We start from the raw sequence: 19,814 nt of genomic DNA, 5'->3' as shown, positions 1-19,814 counted from the left end.
AATATTCATGAAAGTCAGTTTATTCCCCTAATAAAATATTTTAAAATAAAATAAAATACAAAACCTAGAATTTTAATAAAAAATAGCATATTTTTAAATACGGTAGCCTTTTGCGCATAGAAGATAGGTCGTCGGGACAAATTTTTTTTTTTCATTTAGTAGTACATAAAATAAGCTTTAATTTGATATATGTTTAAAGGACGCAGTATTTCCGGAACATTTTCAAAAATTAAGTTGAAAAAGTTAGTTTTTGTAAAAAAGTTGCTATTTTAAATCCCCCCTGTGAGCAGAATAAGTGTTAGATTTTCAAAAAAAAATGATATAAAATGAAAGAAAATTACCTAAGGTTTCAATATAAAGAAATATTATTTTGATTAGTTAATATTTGAAAAAGTTATGGCAGTTTATTTTAAAATAAAATAAAATACAAAACCCAGAATTTTAATAAAAAAGTAGCATATTTTTTTAATTTTGACAGCCATTTGCACATAGAAGATAAGGTGTCGGGACAAATTTTTTTTTTTCATTTTATAGTACATAAAAAAAGCTTTAATTTGATATATGTTTAAAGGACGCAGTATTTCCGGAACATTTTCAAAAGTTCAGTTGAAAAAGTTCTATTTTTTATACAATGTTTCAAAGTTTGAACCCCCCCTATATAAGGGGAAATTGTCTAATTTTAATAAAAAGTATGTCAAATGGAAGATGTACTTATAATGTATTTAGAAAAAAAAAAATTGTGCTGATACATGCATTTTTCGAAAAGTTATAGCATTTTTAAGTTGAAAATTAAAAATTGAAAATCGAAAATTTTAACACAAAAATAGTGTTTTTTTAACTACGGCAACCGTTTACATGCAGAAGATAAAGTGTCGGGACAAATTTTTTTTTTTCATTTTATAGTACATAAAATAAGCTTTAATTTGATATATGTTTAAAGGACGCAGTATTTCCGGAACATTTTCAAAAATTAAGTTGAAAAAGTTAGTTTTTGTAAAAAAGTTGCTATTTTAAATCCCTCCCCATGAGCAGGTTAAGTGTTAAATTTTCAAAAAAATGATATCAAACGAAAGGAAAATTACCTAAGGTTTCAATATAAAGAAATATTATTTTGATTAGTTAATATTTGAAAAAGTTATGGCAGTTTTAAGTACAAAAAACATTCCGATAGAAGGTGATTTTTATCGTAAACATTACATTTTTTTTATAATTTCGACAGCCATTTGCACATAGAAGATAAGGTGTCGGGACAAATTTTTTTTTTTCATTTTATAGTACATAAAAAAAACTTTAATTTGATATATGTTTAAAGGACGCAGTATTTCCGGAACATTTTCAAAAATTAAGTTGAAAAAGTTAGTTTTTGTAAAAAAGTTGCAATTTTAAATCCCCCCCCATGAGCAGGTTAAGTGTTAAATTTTCAAAAAAATTATATCAAATGAAAGGAAAATATCTAAGGTTTTAGTTTAAAAAAAAATTATGTTGATTTGTTGATTTTTGAAAAAGTTATGGAAGTTTTAAGAAAAAAAAGTGAAAAAAATGACAAAATTTGTCGATTTTTAAATTTGTAATTTTTTTGGATATTTCCCCCATTTGCGGGGAACGAGGGAAAATTTTTAAATTTTTAAGGGTAATGTCTTCAACTAGATACAATTTGTGATCTTTTGGCGTATTGTTAAAAGAAATCGGTCCAGTGAGAGCTGAGAAAAAGTAGTGACAGACACAAAAAAAAATAATAAATAAACACATCATGGTAAAATTAATACCTTCTCAGCTTCTCATCGAAGCTAAAATTTGTTTTATACATTAATTTTCTACGTGTAATGGTAGTCTTAAGAAAAAATAACAATTAGAAAAATATTTTAAAAATGATAATGATAATAAATAACAATATTCTCATTAAAAAATTTAAGTTTTATTTTTTAACTTTAATTGGAACAAATGATTTCATATTTAGCTATGCATAATTAGCACCATGTCCAGAGATATCAATTTTTGGCACTCGGATTCCTTCATTCCCAAACGTTAAATACCTCGGGCTAACTATTGATCGCCGTATTACTTGGGCTCAACACATCAAAGCCAAAACATCACAATTAAACTCCCGCTTACAAATACTCAAAACCCTAATCGTCAACAACAAACACTTAAACCTAAATATTAAACTACTTCTTTACAAATCTCTCCTAAAGCCCATCTGGACGTACGGCTTACAGCTATGGGGCAACGCAAAAATTTCTAACCTAAATAAAATTCAACGGTCCCAAAATAAAATACTAAGAAATATTACCAATTGTCCACCATATGTGTCAAATCACTCTCTGCATAAAGATCTACGTATGAAAACAATTCAAGAAGAGGCAAAAAATTATTATAAACGTTTCCACCTACGCCTTAGCTCTCATCCAAATGAGCTCATAAAAAATCTATCTTCATTAACCATCCCTGGTAACCCTCCTCGACGCCTTAAGCGTAAATGGTGCAGAGACCTACTCAATCCATAAAAAAAAAAAAAAATATGCGTATAAGGACAAAACAAAATAATTAAAAGACGAAAGTGTCATCGGTGGGTGGCTTCTTCATTCAATATTTCATTCTTGTTTATCTTAGCTAATACTCTTATTGTGCCGTTTGTGTATAGATTGTGTATATATTAATAAAGAAAAAGAAAAAAAAAAGCTATGCATTATTGATTTTTATGCAGCAATCAATTTTTTCCTTTACAAAAATAAAAAATTTTCAATAGTTTCCAAAAAGCTAAATGTGTTATCCTTAATTGTTAACTCTGTGTAAGAAAGGTAGCTTCATAGCTAATATAAAACAACTTGAATGTGCATCACTTTAAAAAAAAAGTACATAAACTAAACTCAATAGTTAACTTAATAGGCTTAAATAATGTAAAATAGAATTTACCTTCGTTAAATATCAAACACGATATTATGCATAAAAGAGATATTTGCCATTTCTATAATAAAAATAAAATAATATTTTAGATTTCAAATAGTTATACTCCAGGTAAAATGTAATACTCACCTCCATTTTTATTCGAAATATTAAATTCTGAATGACTAATGACAAATTCTTGCTTATATTGGAGTATATATATTTATATAATTATTTTTTTGTATATATATTTATATACATTTAATTTTTAATATTTTTAAATTTTAAAAGAGCGTTTTAAGAAAATATTAGAGTATACCTAAAAAAATTTATTATTAGTAGTCAAATTAATCATACACAAGTTGAAAATAATAGTACAATTTACATTGCCAGAAACAAATACTTTGATTTAACAAAAAAAGACAAATTAAAAATACAATGTTATACTTATATTTTATACTGTCAAAATATTATAACAATATTTTATATTATATTTTTTCTATAAATTTTATCTTAATTAATATAGTACTATATTAATTAAATTACAATTTAACTAATAGTTCAGGTGGAGTTTAAATTGGCATTTAACTTCAAAAAAAACTTACTCTTAAAATAATTAATGAAATATATACAGAAAGAGAAAAATATTCTTATTTTATTTGTGGTATCTTGAAACATAGAAACAGTAGTATAGTGAAGGGTATACGTGGATATATGGAATATATCCACTTTCAGCTTGAGGGAACTAATTTTTTCAGGCCACAATTTACATGACCGAATAATAGATAATTTATTGTAATGATTAATTTTAATTAATTAAGTATAATTAATTATAATAAGACATAAAGTTCTTATTCAATGTTAAGTATAAAAATTTGTTTGTAACATCATAAAATAATAACTATAAGAAGTAGGTAATTAAAATATTTTTATCAACTCATTTGATAAAAGAATTGACACCATTAAGCTTTCATTAAATCTCTTAAAGCATGTATTTATCATAAAAACTTGAAATTTGGTAATTAAATTATTTAATTTATTAGTGAAAATCTCATTAAATCATTATTTTAATATTTATTATTTAATTAAAAAAAAAACAAATTTATCATCTTGCCGTAGGTAAGGATCAAGATTAACTTTTTAATGAAGTAATTCATTCTATACATTGATTTTCATGTATAAAAAATTATAAAAAACAACTTTCTCCATTTCAATTTTTATTTATAATTTTCACCCTAGTCTTTCTTTAGTTTTGAATAAAATTTAAAAACTTATAATTTCAAATATTTTTATTTCACATTATTTTTTCACGTTCAAGTTAAAATTTTACGTCGCAAAACATAATTATGTTTTATTTTCTCAAAAAAGACATAAATAAAATTTAAACCAAACACATGTGGTGATTCTTTAAAATTAATTTCGAAAAATTTGTCATTTTTTCTTTAATATATTTTAAACACGTCCAAAATAAATTCAAAAACATTACTATATTACTTTAAATTTAAACAAATTATAAAATAAACTTAGGAATTTAGCAACAATGTTTATGATGAAAAATTGGTAAGAAAATATGCTTTTATAAAATGATTAAAAATATTTTATAAAAAGTAAATAGATTATTTCAATTCAAAACTTATTCAGAAAATAATATAAAAACTAAATTCGTACAAATAGAATATATAATTTTCATGTTGTGATTACTTATAAATAATTAAAAGGTATAAAACTAAACTTAACTTTGAGTATAATTGTATACAAATAGTAACTACTATTTTCGGCAATGCACCATTTTTATCAGGTTACTGATTAAAAAATTTAATTAAACTCACAAGAACAAAACCTATAGATAAATAAAACACGCCNTTAAAAAAATGAATTAAACTCACAAGAACAAAACTAATAGATAAATAAAACACGCCTTTCATTTAATAAAATAAATGGAATTCAACATTTTTATTTTTTTTAATCGGACTTTTTATGATTCTAAATGTTCAACAAAACCTTAATCGTATTCAGTTGTTATATAACTTAATTGTATGTTAAGATTTTATGTTTGACGCACTACGGTAAATGCTTATATTAAATATAAAGCTGGTGGTTTCATACTAAATTTTAGCATGAAACCAGCTTTGACATACAGGATCATGGCCAACGTCAAATTAATGGAATAGCGCGCCACCCCGATGTTTACATCAAGCAGTTTTAAATGCTGTGATGCTGTACAGACATCATCACGTTAGATCACTATTGTTAGTTAGACAGCTTGATATCAATAGCGGAAATAGCAGGGCTATATTGCGTTATGTAAATGACGAAAGGTCATCATAAAAGTCGCATACACCTTCTGAATTCCTAGTACTCTTTTTCTAATTCGCCGGTCTTGGATATCAAACCAACCCAATCATCATCGCTCTTTTCCTGAATCCCTGGTACCGGTTTTCGAATTTCACTTGATTAATCGACACGGTGCGTGTTGTTGCGTTATTGCGTCACTTTCAAATTAGATAGATAGTTAAGTTGCCTATACAAAACACCTGAATTCGTCAGTATTTTTAACATACTAACCATCCGTAATTTGCTTTACGGGTCAAAACGTTTTGCTATACGATTTGATTTAGCATTTTAAATCAATATAAATTCGTATCATTATGAATTTATATCAAAATATGTTTATTTACGAGCAATTACCAAGAGAAAGGGATAAATGATTCAAAACATTGGTGTGATATCAGTCATAATAAATGTTAATAATTTTCAGTGAAATGAGATTTAAAATATTATAATTAGTAATATAAATGTCACAAGTTAAGCTAAATAATTTTTGTTATAACGCTCTTTCACATTTTGTACATTTTTTGTATCATTTCAATTTTAACAGTGTAATTCTAGGATTTTGAAAAAAACGTTTCGATTATATGCACAGGGCTTTATTTGTTTTTAATTTCATCAATGTGCAGTTTTAATCATAAATATAAAATTACAATAAAAAATGTAACTTAATTAACATAGTAATGTATAGTTTCAATTATGTAAACATATTATATTATAATTACAATTAATTATTTAACTGATACAAATATGATTTCTGGAAAATGCTGAAAATTAGAAAACCAACCTTAATAACTTAAAATGTGGAGAAAACAAAAACACATTGGAAGGAAAATGCAAAGAGTTATTTTTCTACTAATTAATATCCACATTATTTTCTAAATTCATTAACCTATTCTATACAAGAGAATAATAATTTAATAATTGCATAATAAATTTTTTATTTATATTTACAGATTTTCTAGGCAGTCAATTACTTATTGTGCTCATTGTACAGATTGTATATTTCTATAAAATAAAAAAAAATACTTAAAGAATAATTTGTCAGTACGTTTTTGTGTTTTAAACTATAAAAAACCCATCACAGGGGGGTTGCGGCTCAGTAATAACGTGGCATATTTGGATCAAGTATAATGATATCTCACAGTTCGAATTTTTTTTTTTTCGTGATAAAGTATATTACATTAGCTTTGATTTAAGATATATTTATAAAAGTGTCAGACTTTCCGGAACACTTTCAAAAGTTAATTTGAAAAAGTTGTCATTTTGAATCACCCGTGTTGGCAGATTTATAAAAAATATATACTAAATAAAAGGTTTGTACAACTATAAAAAATAATATTAATTTGGTCNAATCACCCGTGTTGGCAGATTTATAAAAAAAATATACTAAATAAAAGGTTTGTACAACTATAAAAAATAATATTAATTTGGTCATTTTTGAAAAAATTATGGCAGTTATACGTAAAAAAATTCGAAAATTAGCGATTTTTAAATTTGTAATTTTTTGGAGATTTCTCCATTTATGGGAACGAGGAAAATTTTTTTAATTTTTGAGGGTTATGTTTTAAATTAGATACGATCTGTGATCTTTTGACGTATCCTTGAAAGAAATCGGTCCAGTGAGAGCTGAGAAAAAGTGCAAACAGACAAAAAAAAAAAAAGAAACACATCATAGTAAAATTAATACCTTCTCAGTTTCGCATCGAAGTTAAAAAATGTTTGAATAATTAAATCAAGCCACAAAGATCACTACTATGTCCCCGACTAGCCACATCAAAACCTATACAGCGCTCAGCAGTGTCCCCTGTGCCAGTGCCCGGATTACGGGGGCCCACGACCGCCCTAGCCGCTCATTTCGGACGAATAACAATTTGAACCGTTCATGTTCTTAACCCTTTTTGATAAAAAAATAATATTATTTAATACTAAAAATAAAAGTATGTATAATTAAATATCTTACCAATTGTGCTACCTGATCTATGTACTATTAAATAAATAAATAAATAAATACATTTTAATATTTATGAATGCAACATTGTTATTGGTTTTGTCAATTTACAAAAGAGTCTTTTTCACGCACTTTTGAAAATGACTCCTTTTTTTCAAAAAGAGAATTTGTGTTCATTAAATTGTAGTGATTCAACATTTTTATTTATTTACGAAAATTATATTTTTAAAATTTTATGATAATCTGACTCTTCACCTGCTCTCAGGGAGGTATTCCAAATAACATTTTTACAAAACTCAACTTTTTCAACATAAGTTTTAAAAATGTTCCGGAAATACTGTGTCCTTAAANGTATCTAATAAGGAGTTATATCAAGTAATGAAATCCATCAATTTGGTACATGTTTTTATTTTACTAATATTAGAATATTTATTTTTGTTTTAATGGTAAAAGAATAAAAAATTGCTATTGCTTTCTTAAAACATTTACTAAAGTAGTCTGCTTTTGTGTTCCTTTATATACTTCATCTATTGAATTCTAATTTTATGCAAGTTACAATTGAAAACTTTTTATTACTTATAAAATTAACAATAACAGGAAACATTAACACACAAATTAGAATAAAGATTCCATATGCTAAAAAATTATATAAATACGATCAAGTGTAAAAATAAACTAGGTAGGCCACACAATTTTATAAAGCAATCAAATGACACGGAGCGGTCTATTATATCAAAAACGATATAATTAATACATTGATGCCGCTCAATCAAATAATAAAATGTACAAAATTAGATATCCGCCATCGACGTAACAGTATAAGCGGTGATGGCCTCATAAAGCGTTCTAACGGAACGATGTTAAAGCGAGCGGTATGTCTAGTAAGGTGTAACTTGATGTCTTCAACGTAATGCGCGTGCGGGTCATTATATGCCATGCGGTGTTTTAACTGGACTTTGTACAGTGGCCAATCGTTTGAGATGTTGGTTAGTCAAACTACCGTGTACACGTAGTAGGGTCACGGCAAACAAAGGTGACGTGGGGGAGGAGCTTCGTACATCACAAAGCGTCGCGAGACCGTGCAAATAATAATATGATGGCCGGGTGGATAACGTAATGTGATTCATAAATAAATTTATTTAGACTGCTTATGGCAGTGAGAATCGCAAATAGTTGCGTTGTTTGTTTGGTGGGTTTGTGTGCACAGTCTCCATTTTAAAAATTGCGTGTTGATGTTGCGTTGGGTGTTTTAAGATAAATCGTAAGTAGAGAATATACTATAGTGTAAAGACGAGCGGTAAAAATACTATAATAAAAATATAACATTTTATACTTTTTTTTTTAAGCAATTTTTACAATATAGGAAAATATTTTTTGTTTTTTTTTCGTAATTACAAAAAATATTTTAAAAATCAATTTCTTTAATAAATTTCGAAGACAAGATATATAAAAACTCTTATTTTAATCCAGTAGTTACGTTTATACAGCATTTAAATTTTTTATACGATTCTCCTATAGTATCAAATGTCAGTCCACATTATGCAATGGACGGAAGTAATCATTATTATAAAAAGATAATTTTTACTTCTGTCATTTACACAATGACACGGCTCGCGTCGCTTCGTTATACACGATGCCTCGCGACTCGTGACACTTTTATCAGCCGTCGCCCTACTGTGACTATTCGACTGACCAACACCGCGTGTCATACGCTACGGTGCAAAGTCCAGCAAGTGCCGCACGGCCGACGACGACCCGCCACAAATGATACGGGAGTCTTCTTCCCGTTGTGAAAGCGACAACGTCGACCAACCGATCCGCACCCGCGCACCGTCGCCATCAACGCTGCTAACCTTTTGTCGCCCAAAGATCAGGCCGGACATCGCGTCGTCAACGCCAGTGAAAGTGCCGCGATATTATGCGAAGATTATTATTATTGTGTTTATCTTTTCGGTTTGTTTTATTTTTGTTAAAATAATCTGTTGTCGCTCATTTAATAAATGGCCCACGGGTCTCTACCCTCAATACCAGTGTCGACCACATTTTTGAGACGGAAGTCGTGTCAATAATATGGACTAACATTTGCTACCATAGGAAAATCGCAAAAGAATCAAAATTTAACAAACTTCAAAATGCTGTATAAACGTAACTACTGAATTAAAATAAGAGTTTTTGGTATCAACATTTTCCTTTAAAACTTACTTATAAAATGGCTATGTTCAAATCTTAAAATAAATTTAAAAAAAAAAAAAAAATTTTTTTAATTTTATAATTTATATCAGTTAGATCTTTTCAACCATAAAATTTAAATAATCTAAAATTAAAAAATATTGGATAAATTTTTTGATCATGGACTACTGTACGGGGGTGGCTCAAGTTCTTTACATGAGAAAGAACAAACAACCTTTTAATACTTCTGAGTAAAAATGACGACGTAACCGAGGTTAAAGTGTTACCTTCAAACGTCGAGATGGTTTCCTTGTTGGCTAACAAAAGCCCTAAGATCAACATTAGTTCGTCGTCACACCGATCTACCGAAGCATATCACTAGATCGGCAACATTGTGCTTAAGTCCCCGGCACTAGTCACATACAACTTTTTTTTTTTAAATATGACCGGCATTATTGTGGAGCACTCTGAGTTGCCGTTATACATTACTTCTAAGCGGTCCACGGCGTCTCTATAACTCACAACACAGCGTGGCCGTCTCCGATAGGTTCCGTTGCCTGGGGTGTACCATGTAAACTTTGTGAGGGTTGGGGTTTAAAAACTCACAAAAACATAAAAAACCAGTATGCCACATTCTAAGTCGCTGACTCAAACCAGCGCATCAGGTCCCCCTGAACGGACTGCCTCTATCGAAAGCGTTTGGGCGATACTTTGGGTTGCATAGTGTGAATAAACAGTTTTTGTCTTACGTTATGTCATGTTAGTAACAATATTAATAATATAATTAAAGTAATCAAAGGTATTAAAAAACGAATTCCCTCTGTTATAATAGTTAAACGATATTTTTTCTCGTTAAATTTTTTTTTTCATCTTTATATTTTTTATGCAAGCAGCAAAATTAAACAGATAGGTATTTTAAATAAGATCTCGAAACACATATAATTGCATAGATACAATCTTTTATTTCATGATTAATTGTTTATATAACTCATGTAAATTCTCAAAAAATAAAATCTGTTTAGTCAACATATTTATTAGGTAACTAATATTTATTTCGTGCTAAAAAAAAATATATCGTCAATTATCAAGTTGCTTAAGTTACTAAAACTAATTATTTTCTTTGTATGAATACATCTATTATTAATAATTCCATTTTAGCAAATATCTTGTATTTCTTATTTTATGGACTTATTATAATCGATAATTTATCCAAAATACTATAATATCAACATAATGGATCTACGTAAAATCTTCTTACTTATTATGATATTACTGAAAATTGAATAAATACAACCATATACATTTAAGGGTTGAACATCTTATAATATATGCTATTAAAATTTATTATAACTACTAAGAAAAACAGTAATTATTTTATAATTTATAATTAAAAAGGATTTTTATTTGAAATTTTCAAAATGTAGTGAAAATAGAAAATAATCAGTTACTTATTAATAAAATAATATATTAGTATTCAATGTTTATTAATTGATAACATAATAATTATGTTATGACTTATTTCTAATTATTAGTTATGCTTTTCGAAAAAAAAAAAAGAATATTACGGTACAAAAAATGAGTATTTAAATTTTTTTGGCAGTAACTTTGATTTTTTGTGGCTGAGTAATGTAATTTATTTAATAAAATAAAAAGTAAAACAATTTTTAGATTGGACATAATGATTCAAAAACTTATTTCTAAAGGTATCCGAAATAAAATTCTACCGAAGTGTGAAATTCAATAATAACTGCAATATTCATCTAAAGATAATTTATGTCTACATACAGTTTTGGGTGTTTACAAAGCTGTGAAAATAATTTTTATAAGATATTTTCAAATTCATGACGTGGACCTTAAAACTAAATTATAATAATGACGATGGTAACGCTTATGAGAAAAATAATATTTTTCGATTTTTTTACAAAAATAGCTTTATATTTTACTAATAAGTCGGATGGTGTAGCCAAGTCGGTCACACACTAGTGCCTGATGTGCACTGTTTAAAAAACATATTTTAATAAAACCAACTTAAAAGCAAGCAAAATTTTTAATAAATTAAAAAATTATTCAATATAATCAAATGAGTTGTTGTGAAACAAACTGATGCTAGCTGACACAGTTTTTTGCTGCCATAGTAATAATATTTTAGTAAATGTCATAACACTAACTAAAATATATTCTAACTTTTATTAAATTAAAAGTTATATAATAAATCCAACATTTCTTAGTTGGAAAATGCATATATAATATATGTTGGTTTCGATACGAAGCTGAGAAAGTATTCATTTTACTATGATGGGTTATTATTATTTGTGACTATTTCCACTTTTTCTCAACCTCTAACCGAACCGATTTTTTTCAACGATACATCAAAAGATCACAAAACGTATTTAGTCGAAGTTATTACCCTCAAAAATTGAAAAAATCTCCATTATTCCCCGTAAATGAGGAAAATTTTAAAAAAAATTACAAATTTAAAAATCGCTAATTTTCGAAATTTTTAAAAATTTTTTACTTAAAACTGTCAAAACTTTTTCAAAAATGACCAAATCAATTAATTTTTTTTATATAGATACGTGAGGTACCTACCAAACTATCTTTTTGTACATTTTTTTTATAAATCTGACCCTTTACCTGCCCACAGGAGGGGATTCAAAACTTTTTGAATTTAACTTTTGAAAGTCTTCCGGAAAGTCTGACACTTTTATATATATCTTAAATTAAAGCTTATGTAATATACTTAATTATGGAAAAAAAAAATTTCAGACTTTATTTTATTTTCATGTTGAAAACGGAAAAATAGCATATTTTTTAATACGGTAGCCATTTGCGAATATTAGGTCGTCGGAATAAATTTTTTTTTTTATTTTATAGTACATAAAATAAGCTTTAATTTTATATATGTTTAAAGGACGCAGTTTTTCCGGAACACTTTCAAAAGTTAAGTTGAAAAAGTTCTATTTTTTATAGAATGTTTCAAGTTTTGAACGCCTCCTATATATTTTTATAATTATACATAATTTTAAAAAAAAGTATGTCAAATGAAAGATGTACTTATTATGTATTTAGAAAAAAAAAATTTGTGCTGATAATTACATTTTTCGAAAAGTTATAGCATTTTTAAGTTGAAAATTTAAAATCGAAAATTTTAACACAGAAATAGCGTTTTTTTAACTACGGCAGCCGTTTACACGTAGAAGAAAAACTGTCGGGTCAATTTTTTTTTTTCATTTTGTAGTACATAAAATAGGCTTTAATTTGAAATGTGTTTAAAGGACGGAGTATTTCCGTAACATTTTCAAAAATTAAGTTGAAAAAGTTAGTTTTTGTAAAAAAGTTGCTATTTTAAATTCTTTTGTGAGCAGAATAAGTGTTAGATTTTCAAAAAAATGATATCAAATGAAAGGTAAATATCTAAGGTTTTATTATAAAAAAAAAATTATGTTGATTTATTGATTTTTGAAAAAGTTATGGAAGTTTTAAGGAAAAAAAAGTGAAAAAATTTCGAAAATTAGCGATTTTTAAATTTGTAATTTTTTTGGATATTTCCCCCATTTGCGGGGAACGAGAGAAAGTTTTTCAATTTTTAAGGGTAATGTCTTACGATACGATTTGTGATCTTTTAACGTATTGTTGAAAGAAATCGGTCCAGTGAGAGCTGAGAAAAAGTGGCAACAGAGATAAAAAAAAGTAACACATCATGGTAAAATTAATACCTTCTCAGCTTCGCATCGAAGCTAAAAACTGATATTTTATCTTACAATATTTAAAAATGTCATGGACATCTTAAAAACATAATTTATAAAATGGTACAATCAGATTATGCCAAACATAAATTAATGCGGCCGTGGTATTACTGTTGTATGGATTTGAATATTAACCGTACCAAAATGGTAATACATTAGTTTGTAGTGCGTCCCTAAATTGCTCCTTCAAAAAAAACCCGAAATGACTTATTACTGATCGGCGATTGATATAATGTACAGATGAATGTCCGCCAGTCAATAGTCAGTGATTGACAAGATTACTGACACTAGAAAAGTCCGTACGCTTATTATTCAATATTTTTTTTGTGTGTATTAATAAACTGTCGTTATTTTAAGTTTTCACAAAGCAATAATATAATAAAGAGTATTATTATTAGTTATCGTTTCTAATCGCAACCATGACAAAATTCCTTGAAATATTTTGATATAATTCTGTTTCAATAATTGATCCATAAGTTACAGCTAATTGATGATTATCATTTCGCACTAACTTTTTTAGCTTCGATGCGAAGCTCAGAAGATATTAATTTTACTATGATAAGTTTTTTTATTTTTTTTTTTTCGTGTCTATGAACGCTCAATCTCAGTTCTCGCTGGACCAATTTTTCTCAACGATACGTCAAAAGATTATAAATCGTATCTAGTTTAAGACATTATCCTCAAAAATTTAAAATTGTTCTCTCGTTCTCCGTGAATGGTGGAAATCCCACAAAAAATTACTATTTTTAAAATCAGTAAATTTCGTTATTTTTCTCAATTTTTTTAGCTTCGATGCGAAGCTGAGAAGGTATTGGTTTTACTAAGATGTGTTTTTTTTTTTGTGTCTGTTACCACTTTTTCTCAGCTCTCACCGAACCAATTTCTTTCAATGATACGTCAAAAGATCACAAATTGTATCTAGTCGAAGACATTACCCTCAAAAATGGGGGAAACCTCCAAAAAAATTACGAATTTAAAAATCGCTAATTTTCGAAATTTTTTCAATTTTTTTTACTTAAAAGTGCCATAACTTTTTCAAAAATAAACATATCAATATATCTTTTTTATATAGATGCATAATATCATTACCTTTCATTTGGTATATTTTTTTCATAAATTTAACCCTTAACCTGCCCACAAGGGGGGATTTAAAATGACAACTTTTTCACAAAAAATTAACTTTTTCAACTTAACTTTAGAAAGTGTTCCGGAAAGTCTGACACTTTTATATATATCTTAAATTAAAGTTAATGTAATCTACTTTATTATGTAAAAAAAAATGTCGGACTTTATTTTATCTTCATGGTGAAAACAGACATTAAACTTAATAAAAAAATACGATTTTTGTAAAAAAATTCTTTTTTATATTTTTAACTTTATAATGCTATAACTTTTTGATAGATGTATGGATCAATTNACTTTATAATGCTATAACTTTTTGAAAGATGTATGGATCAATATAATTTTTTTTTTATAGATGCATGATGTCTTTACCTATCATTTGGTATATATTTTTTTTATATCTGACCCTTTACCTGCCCACAGGGGGGGATTTAAAATGATAACTTTTTCACAAAAAATTTACTTTTTTAACTTAAATTTTGAAACTGTTCCGGAAAGTCTGACACTTTTATTTATATCTTAAATTAATGTTAATGTAATCTACTTTATTATATAAAACATATGTTAAATTGAAGCTCATGATACGTACAATTAATTTAAAAAAAAATTGTCCCGATGATCTTCTATGCGCAAATTACTGTCGAAATTGAACAAAAATTGTAATTTTTGTGTAAAAAATCAATGTTATTTTGGTAATTAAAACTCTCATTACGTTTTGAAAAATGAACGAATCAAATTTTTTTTTATATTTTTAAAATTTTATGATAATCTGACTCTTCACCTGCTCTCAGGGAGGTATTCCAAATAACATTTTTACGAAACTCAACTTTTTCAACATAAGTTTTAAAAATGTTCCGGAAATACTGTGTCCTTAAAACGTATGTCAAAGTAAAGCTAATGTTATGTACAATAAATTAAAAAAACGGTTGTCCTGACGACTTATCAACTACGTGCAAACGACTGCTGTAGTTAAAGAAATGCTATTTTTGTATTAAAATTTTATTTATTTTTTTGTTTATTTTGAAATACCTTAAGGGTTTTCTATAATAATGAGTCCGCTAATAAATATAAAATTTACATGAATCTAAATTACATTAAATATAAATTTATACTTATTTTGATTATTTTGCCTCTTCAAAGTTAAGAAAAACTTTTTTGAAAACTTAAAAAGTTGTATAAAAAGTAGAACTTTTTCAACTTAACTTTTGAAAATGTTCCGAGAATATATGTTAAAATAAAGATTATTTTATGTACTAGACGTTCAAAAAAAAATTTGTACCGATGACCTATTTTCTATGTGCAAATGTCAGTTAAGTTGAACAAAAAATAAAAGTTAATTTTGTTTTTAGAATAATCCACAATTTCTTAAAATTAAACACTATTTACAGGTTTACATCGAAGCATTTCTTATGATAGTCATTTTAATCACTTTCTGATACCATCTAAACTTTTACCAACTATGCCACGACCCCACTTTGCTACCGTTAATTTAATTTAATATTCTTACTTTAGGCGCTAAAGATGGCCTTCAGATTTATATTATAGAGGGAAGTGAATTTAAAATATTTTTATCAACTATTTTAAAAATAATTGTCGCTAATATTGTTTCGAACTTAAGGGTGCTCAATTTCCAAACCCTCAACTTAATTTCTACCAATTAATTCACGTTGCTCAGCTATGTGAGATTGGAAATAAATTATATTAATAGCCATAAAAATACTACAAATATAATTTATATTATATTATTAATATATTATAATACAATGTAATAATACAATAGTTTCTGACTATATAAGTGTCTAATCGTCGATCGATCACTCTAAATTATAAAAATAAAATAAACCGTGATTATTTTAATTTTGACCAAAAATTTAATTGATAGCTATAGTTACTATAACTACCATTATTATATAACCTCACCCACATTATTTTGTCAAAATAGGATAATACTGGGCATTGCCCAAGACCAAGGATCCTATTGGTGTATCACAGATTCTGGTAGATGTAACTAGCTACGACAGGCACGATAAGTTTTTTACAAAAAAAGTATTACTCCACAATCAGTATGACATAAATATAGTAAACATTTAATATAAATGTAGTAAACATTTAATTATTGAAATGAGAACAATTTAATAAAGGTCAAAAGTAAAATGTAATAAGTATACGGACAATTGGTTTTGAGGTCATTACAATAATACAATAATAATTAATTTTTAACACTATTTTTGATGTTAATAATATTAATAAACTTTTGTTATGAAGTTAAAGGACATTTTGTGTTACTATAACATAGAATTTTATATTTATGTCAAATTCCAATAAACTAATTATACTCTTAATATTGAAAAGAAATATACTATAGTATTAGCACATAAGGAAATACAAATTAGAAGAACGTATCCACTAATATAATATCATAACTCTACGATTAAAAAAAAAATGAAGTAAAATTGTGTATTCAAAAATATACTTAATAATAACCATAATTTATTATTTAATACAACAGGTATGCAAAAAAATAACTTTACAATTATTAATATACAGGGTGATTGACTAACTATGCCTCACGAATTTTCTTTAAAAATATTAGTATTATCGTATATGTAATTATTTTATTTGTTATAAATCTTTGTTGAGCTACTTGACAAGAAAAATGAAGATTCAATCTTCATCCCTCAACCCTTAAATCAATATCAACTTTAGTTTTTCAAATAGCAACCCAGTTTTTTTTTTTATTAATCTTGTTAATAATAAAAAAAAAAATTTTCTCAAAAAAAAAAAAAAATTAATTTTAATAAATTCTAAGCGAGATATTACTATTTAAAGTTTAGGGGATTTAACAAATAAAACAGTAGTCGGGTAAATATAGTATCGTTATTATTTAGTGTACCGATAAGAAGTTGTAGCGCTTATCGATTTACGATCCATAACGTTCTCGTCTGTAATGATTTTTTCTTAATAAACCCTAAACTTTAGAGAGCCGTGGAGCGCTTAATATTTAATAAAATAAAATATTTTTTTTACAAAACATTTTTTTTTTATTAAACTAAATCTAATGGTATAAAAAAAAAAATAGTGTTGCCGTTTGAAAATATGAAGTTGACACTATTTTTAAGCAAAAGGGATGGTGGTAAAAATTTAAATTTTCTCGTGAAACAGCTCATCAAAGATCCATAATGATTAAAAAAAAAAAATTGTTTATAACTCTTATATTTTCAGAGATAATTCGTGAGGCATAGTTAGTCAATCGCCCTGTACAATAAAGTCAAATATCAATGAATTTAAACAAAATTTTCAAAATGTCTCTGTGCAAGTCTGGTAAAAATTTTAAATTGAAAAACGCTGACATCAATGGACGTTTGTAACAAAATTTTTCAATATCTTATTATATAATAAGATTAAAATAAAATATTACTATAAAATTCTTAAAATGCTTTATAAATACATTTAACAAGATTTAGTGTCGGTTGAATGACATTAAAATATATTTTTAAAATACATATCATAAACATAAAGTTATGTTAACTCATAAAAAACTCATAAAGTTTTGTAGTGATCTATATCACACGCAAAATATTTATCATGTAATTAACTTTAAAAAGAAAAATTTAATTTACGATAAATTTTACAAACATTATATTTACTCTTAGTCTATTTAACTATAATTAAAAGTATAAATAAAATTAATTATACTACCCCTTCTGGTGTAGTATGTATACTCTACCCGCCATATCCATATCCATTCTATGTATTAAAATGCTTGTAACTCATTAAGTATATGTCCCTAAATTATAATCAAAATATTTGTTAAGGAAAGAGTAAAAAATAGGCCATTTAAAATTATGAAAAAATAAACGTGTTTATATTTATATTTTTTATTAGTAACTAATAATAAAAATTATGCTTTGAACGTCTCTAAGAAGGCAAATATTATTTAAATAACACAAATTTCAATGAAATGATGATTGGATCAAATTTTATTAGCATTATCATTTAGATCCGAGACACTTTAATTGGTTAATTAAATCAGATAAATACGTGGAAGTATATAATACATTTCTTTGAAATATGATTGAAAATTTTAAATAAATTCGTAATTGATCATTATTAAATTACGAAATAATGAACTAAGGTTTCATAATACAAAACAAATCACAAAGGGAAATAAGAATAATAATGAGTATATTAAGATGACGTTGAGTCTCCGTAGATATTCACGTACAGCATTCACCATTCTCGACTGACACTAGGGATTAACTATGGGCGTCGAAAAGCCATTATTATAGGAAAGAATTAAGGGTAACACCTAAATGTGAGGTACAGATTAATATTTTTTTACAATAATGGTAACGTGACACTATCACAAAAGAAAGTTTCTTATTCCAAGAATACTTTATTCTGTCTTTTTTTCCTATTCGCTGTTTTTTGTGCAAAAACGAGGTTAAAAAAAACTTTTTTTAAAAACCAATTAGCTACCTGTATTTGTAATCCCTTGTGTATTATACCTATATATTAACTCAAAAATTTGAAACTTTAAATGTTTATATCTAATAAACAAATTAAGTTTCATTAAAAATTCAAATGCCATTTACTATTGAGTTAAAAACTCAAACATTTTATTAAATTAAAAATATGTGTTACCATTTAAAAAAACAAAGTTGACACCCTTACCAGGCATAAGGGATGAACTTAAAAAGTATTACATAGTTAATAATTCAAGAATAATGTGTAACTAAAGATAATAATAAAAAAAATTTTTTAAATTATTATTATTCTGTAAGTAATTGAGTGGGTTATGATAAAAAAATCACCCTGTATACTATTATATATGTTTGTAAAATATCAACAATTTTTGTTGAAACAGGACGTATATTCAGTTCATAAACTTGTTCGTTAAAACCTAATAAACGCGCAATATTATCGGTTACCGTAAAATCATTAGCGCTACTACACGTCAGAGCACTTTTCAATGTAACATCGTCTGCTTCAACAAACAATTTTCAAAAGCCTCTACTATATGTCAATGTATGAATTTGATAACTGTAAATCTTAAAATTCATTTTAATTTAGAAGTTTACTCCTACAATGATGTTAGATGTAATTTTGACTGTAAACTATTTAGCATTTTATTTTCCTACTATTTTAATTTTCAAAAGAGTGTAACGTCACAAATTCGAAGGTGGACCGTTGGGAATTGTTTATCAGTATTGATTCCTTCCAAAAAGACTGGCCGTTATCGATTTGAAATTGTCGTTAGATCGGTGTTGGCCCTTTTCCATTCTTTCTTCTGTCATTGACTGTAATATTTATTTTATTGCGCGAGTAACTTAATTACTCGCGAGTATTTTATCCCTGTTCCTTAATCTAGACATGGGCTACGGTATGTTTTACATATTAACCACATACAACTTTGATTGTCATAATTGTGTTTAATAAATCACAAGGTATTATAGTAATTTATACATATAATGACATATTATCTTAGATTATACTTTTAATTAACTTAAAATTAAATTCCACCTATGGTCCTGTAATCATATCTGATAGTTGTGACACCTCGCCTAGGTGGTGGTGACCAGGCCCGTGCGCAGGATTTGACAATGGGGGGGGGG

General features: G+C 26.7%; 1 protein-coding gene across 5 annotated transcripts in view; it reads right to left on the bottom strand.

Annotated features, from left to right (window-relative positions):
- LOC126897431 (uncharacterized) overlaps positions 1 to 19,814 on the bottom strand; it is an 86,604-nt gene that overhangs the window by 54,712 nt on the left and 12,078 nt on the right. Inside the window, exons 1-2 of one of the 5 annotated variants that reach the window (XM_050671000.1) lie at positions 3,034 to 3,155; positions 2,914 to 2,965 (exon numbers count right to left, since the gene is read on the bottom strand). The exons of 3 other annotated variants lie outside the window; for them this stretch is intronic. In XM_050671000.1, the coding sequence (XP_050526957.1) occupies positions 2,914 to 2,965; positions 3,034 to 3,039 (58 nt within the window). In that variant the 5' untranslated portion in view covers positions 3,040 to 3,155. Of the gene's footprint in view, positions 1 to 2,913; positions 2,966 to 3,033; positions 3,156 to 19,814 lie in introns of those variants that run through there. One more of the 5 variants, XM_050671001.1, reaches the window with a different exon arrangement.

This window comes from Daktulosphaira vitifoliae, unplaced genomic scaffold (genome assembly GCF_025091365.1).
Source record: "Daktulosphaira vitifoliae isolate Bord-2020 unplaced genomic scaffold, ASM2509136v1 Scaffold_2, whole genome shotgun sequence".
In the NCBI taxonomy this organism is placed as follows: domain Eukaryota; kingdom Metazoa; phylum Arthropoda; class Insecta; order Hemiptera; family Phylloxeridae; genus Daktulosphaira; species Daktulosphaira vitifoliae.
The sequence above is the reverse complement of the archived record's forward strand: the minus strand, read 5'-3'. Positions and strand labels throughout refer to the sequence as shown.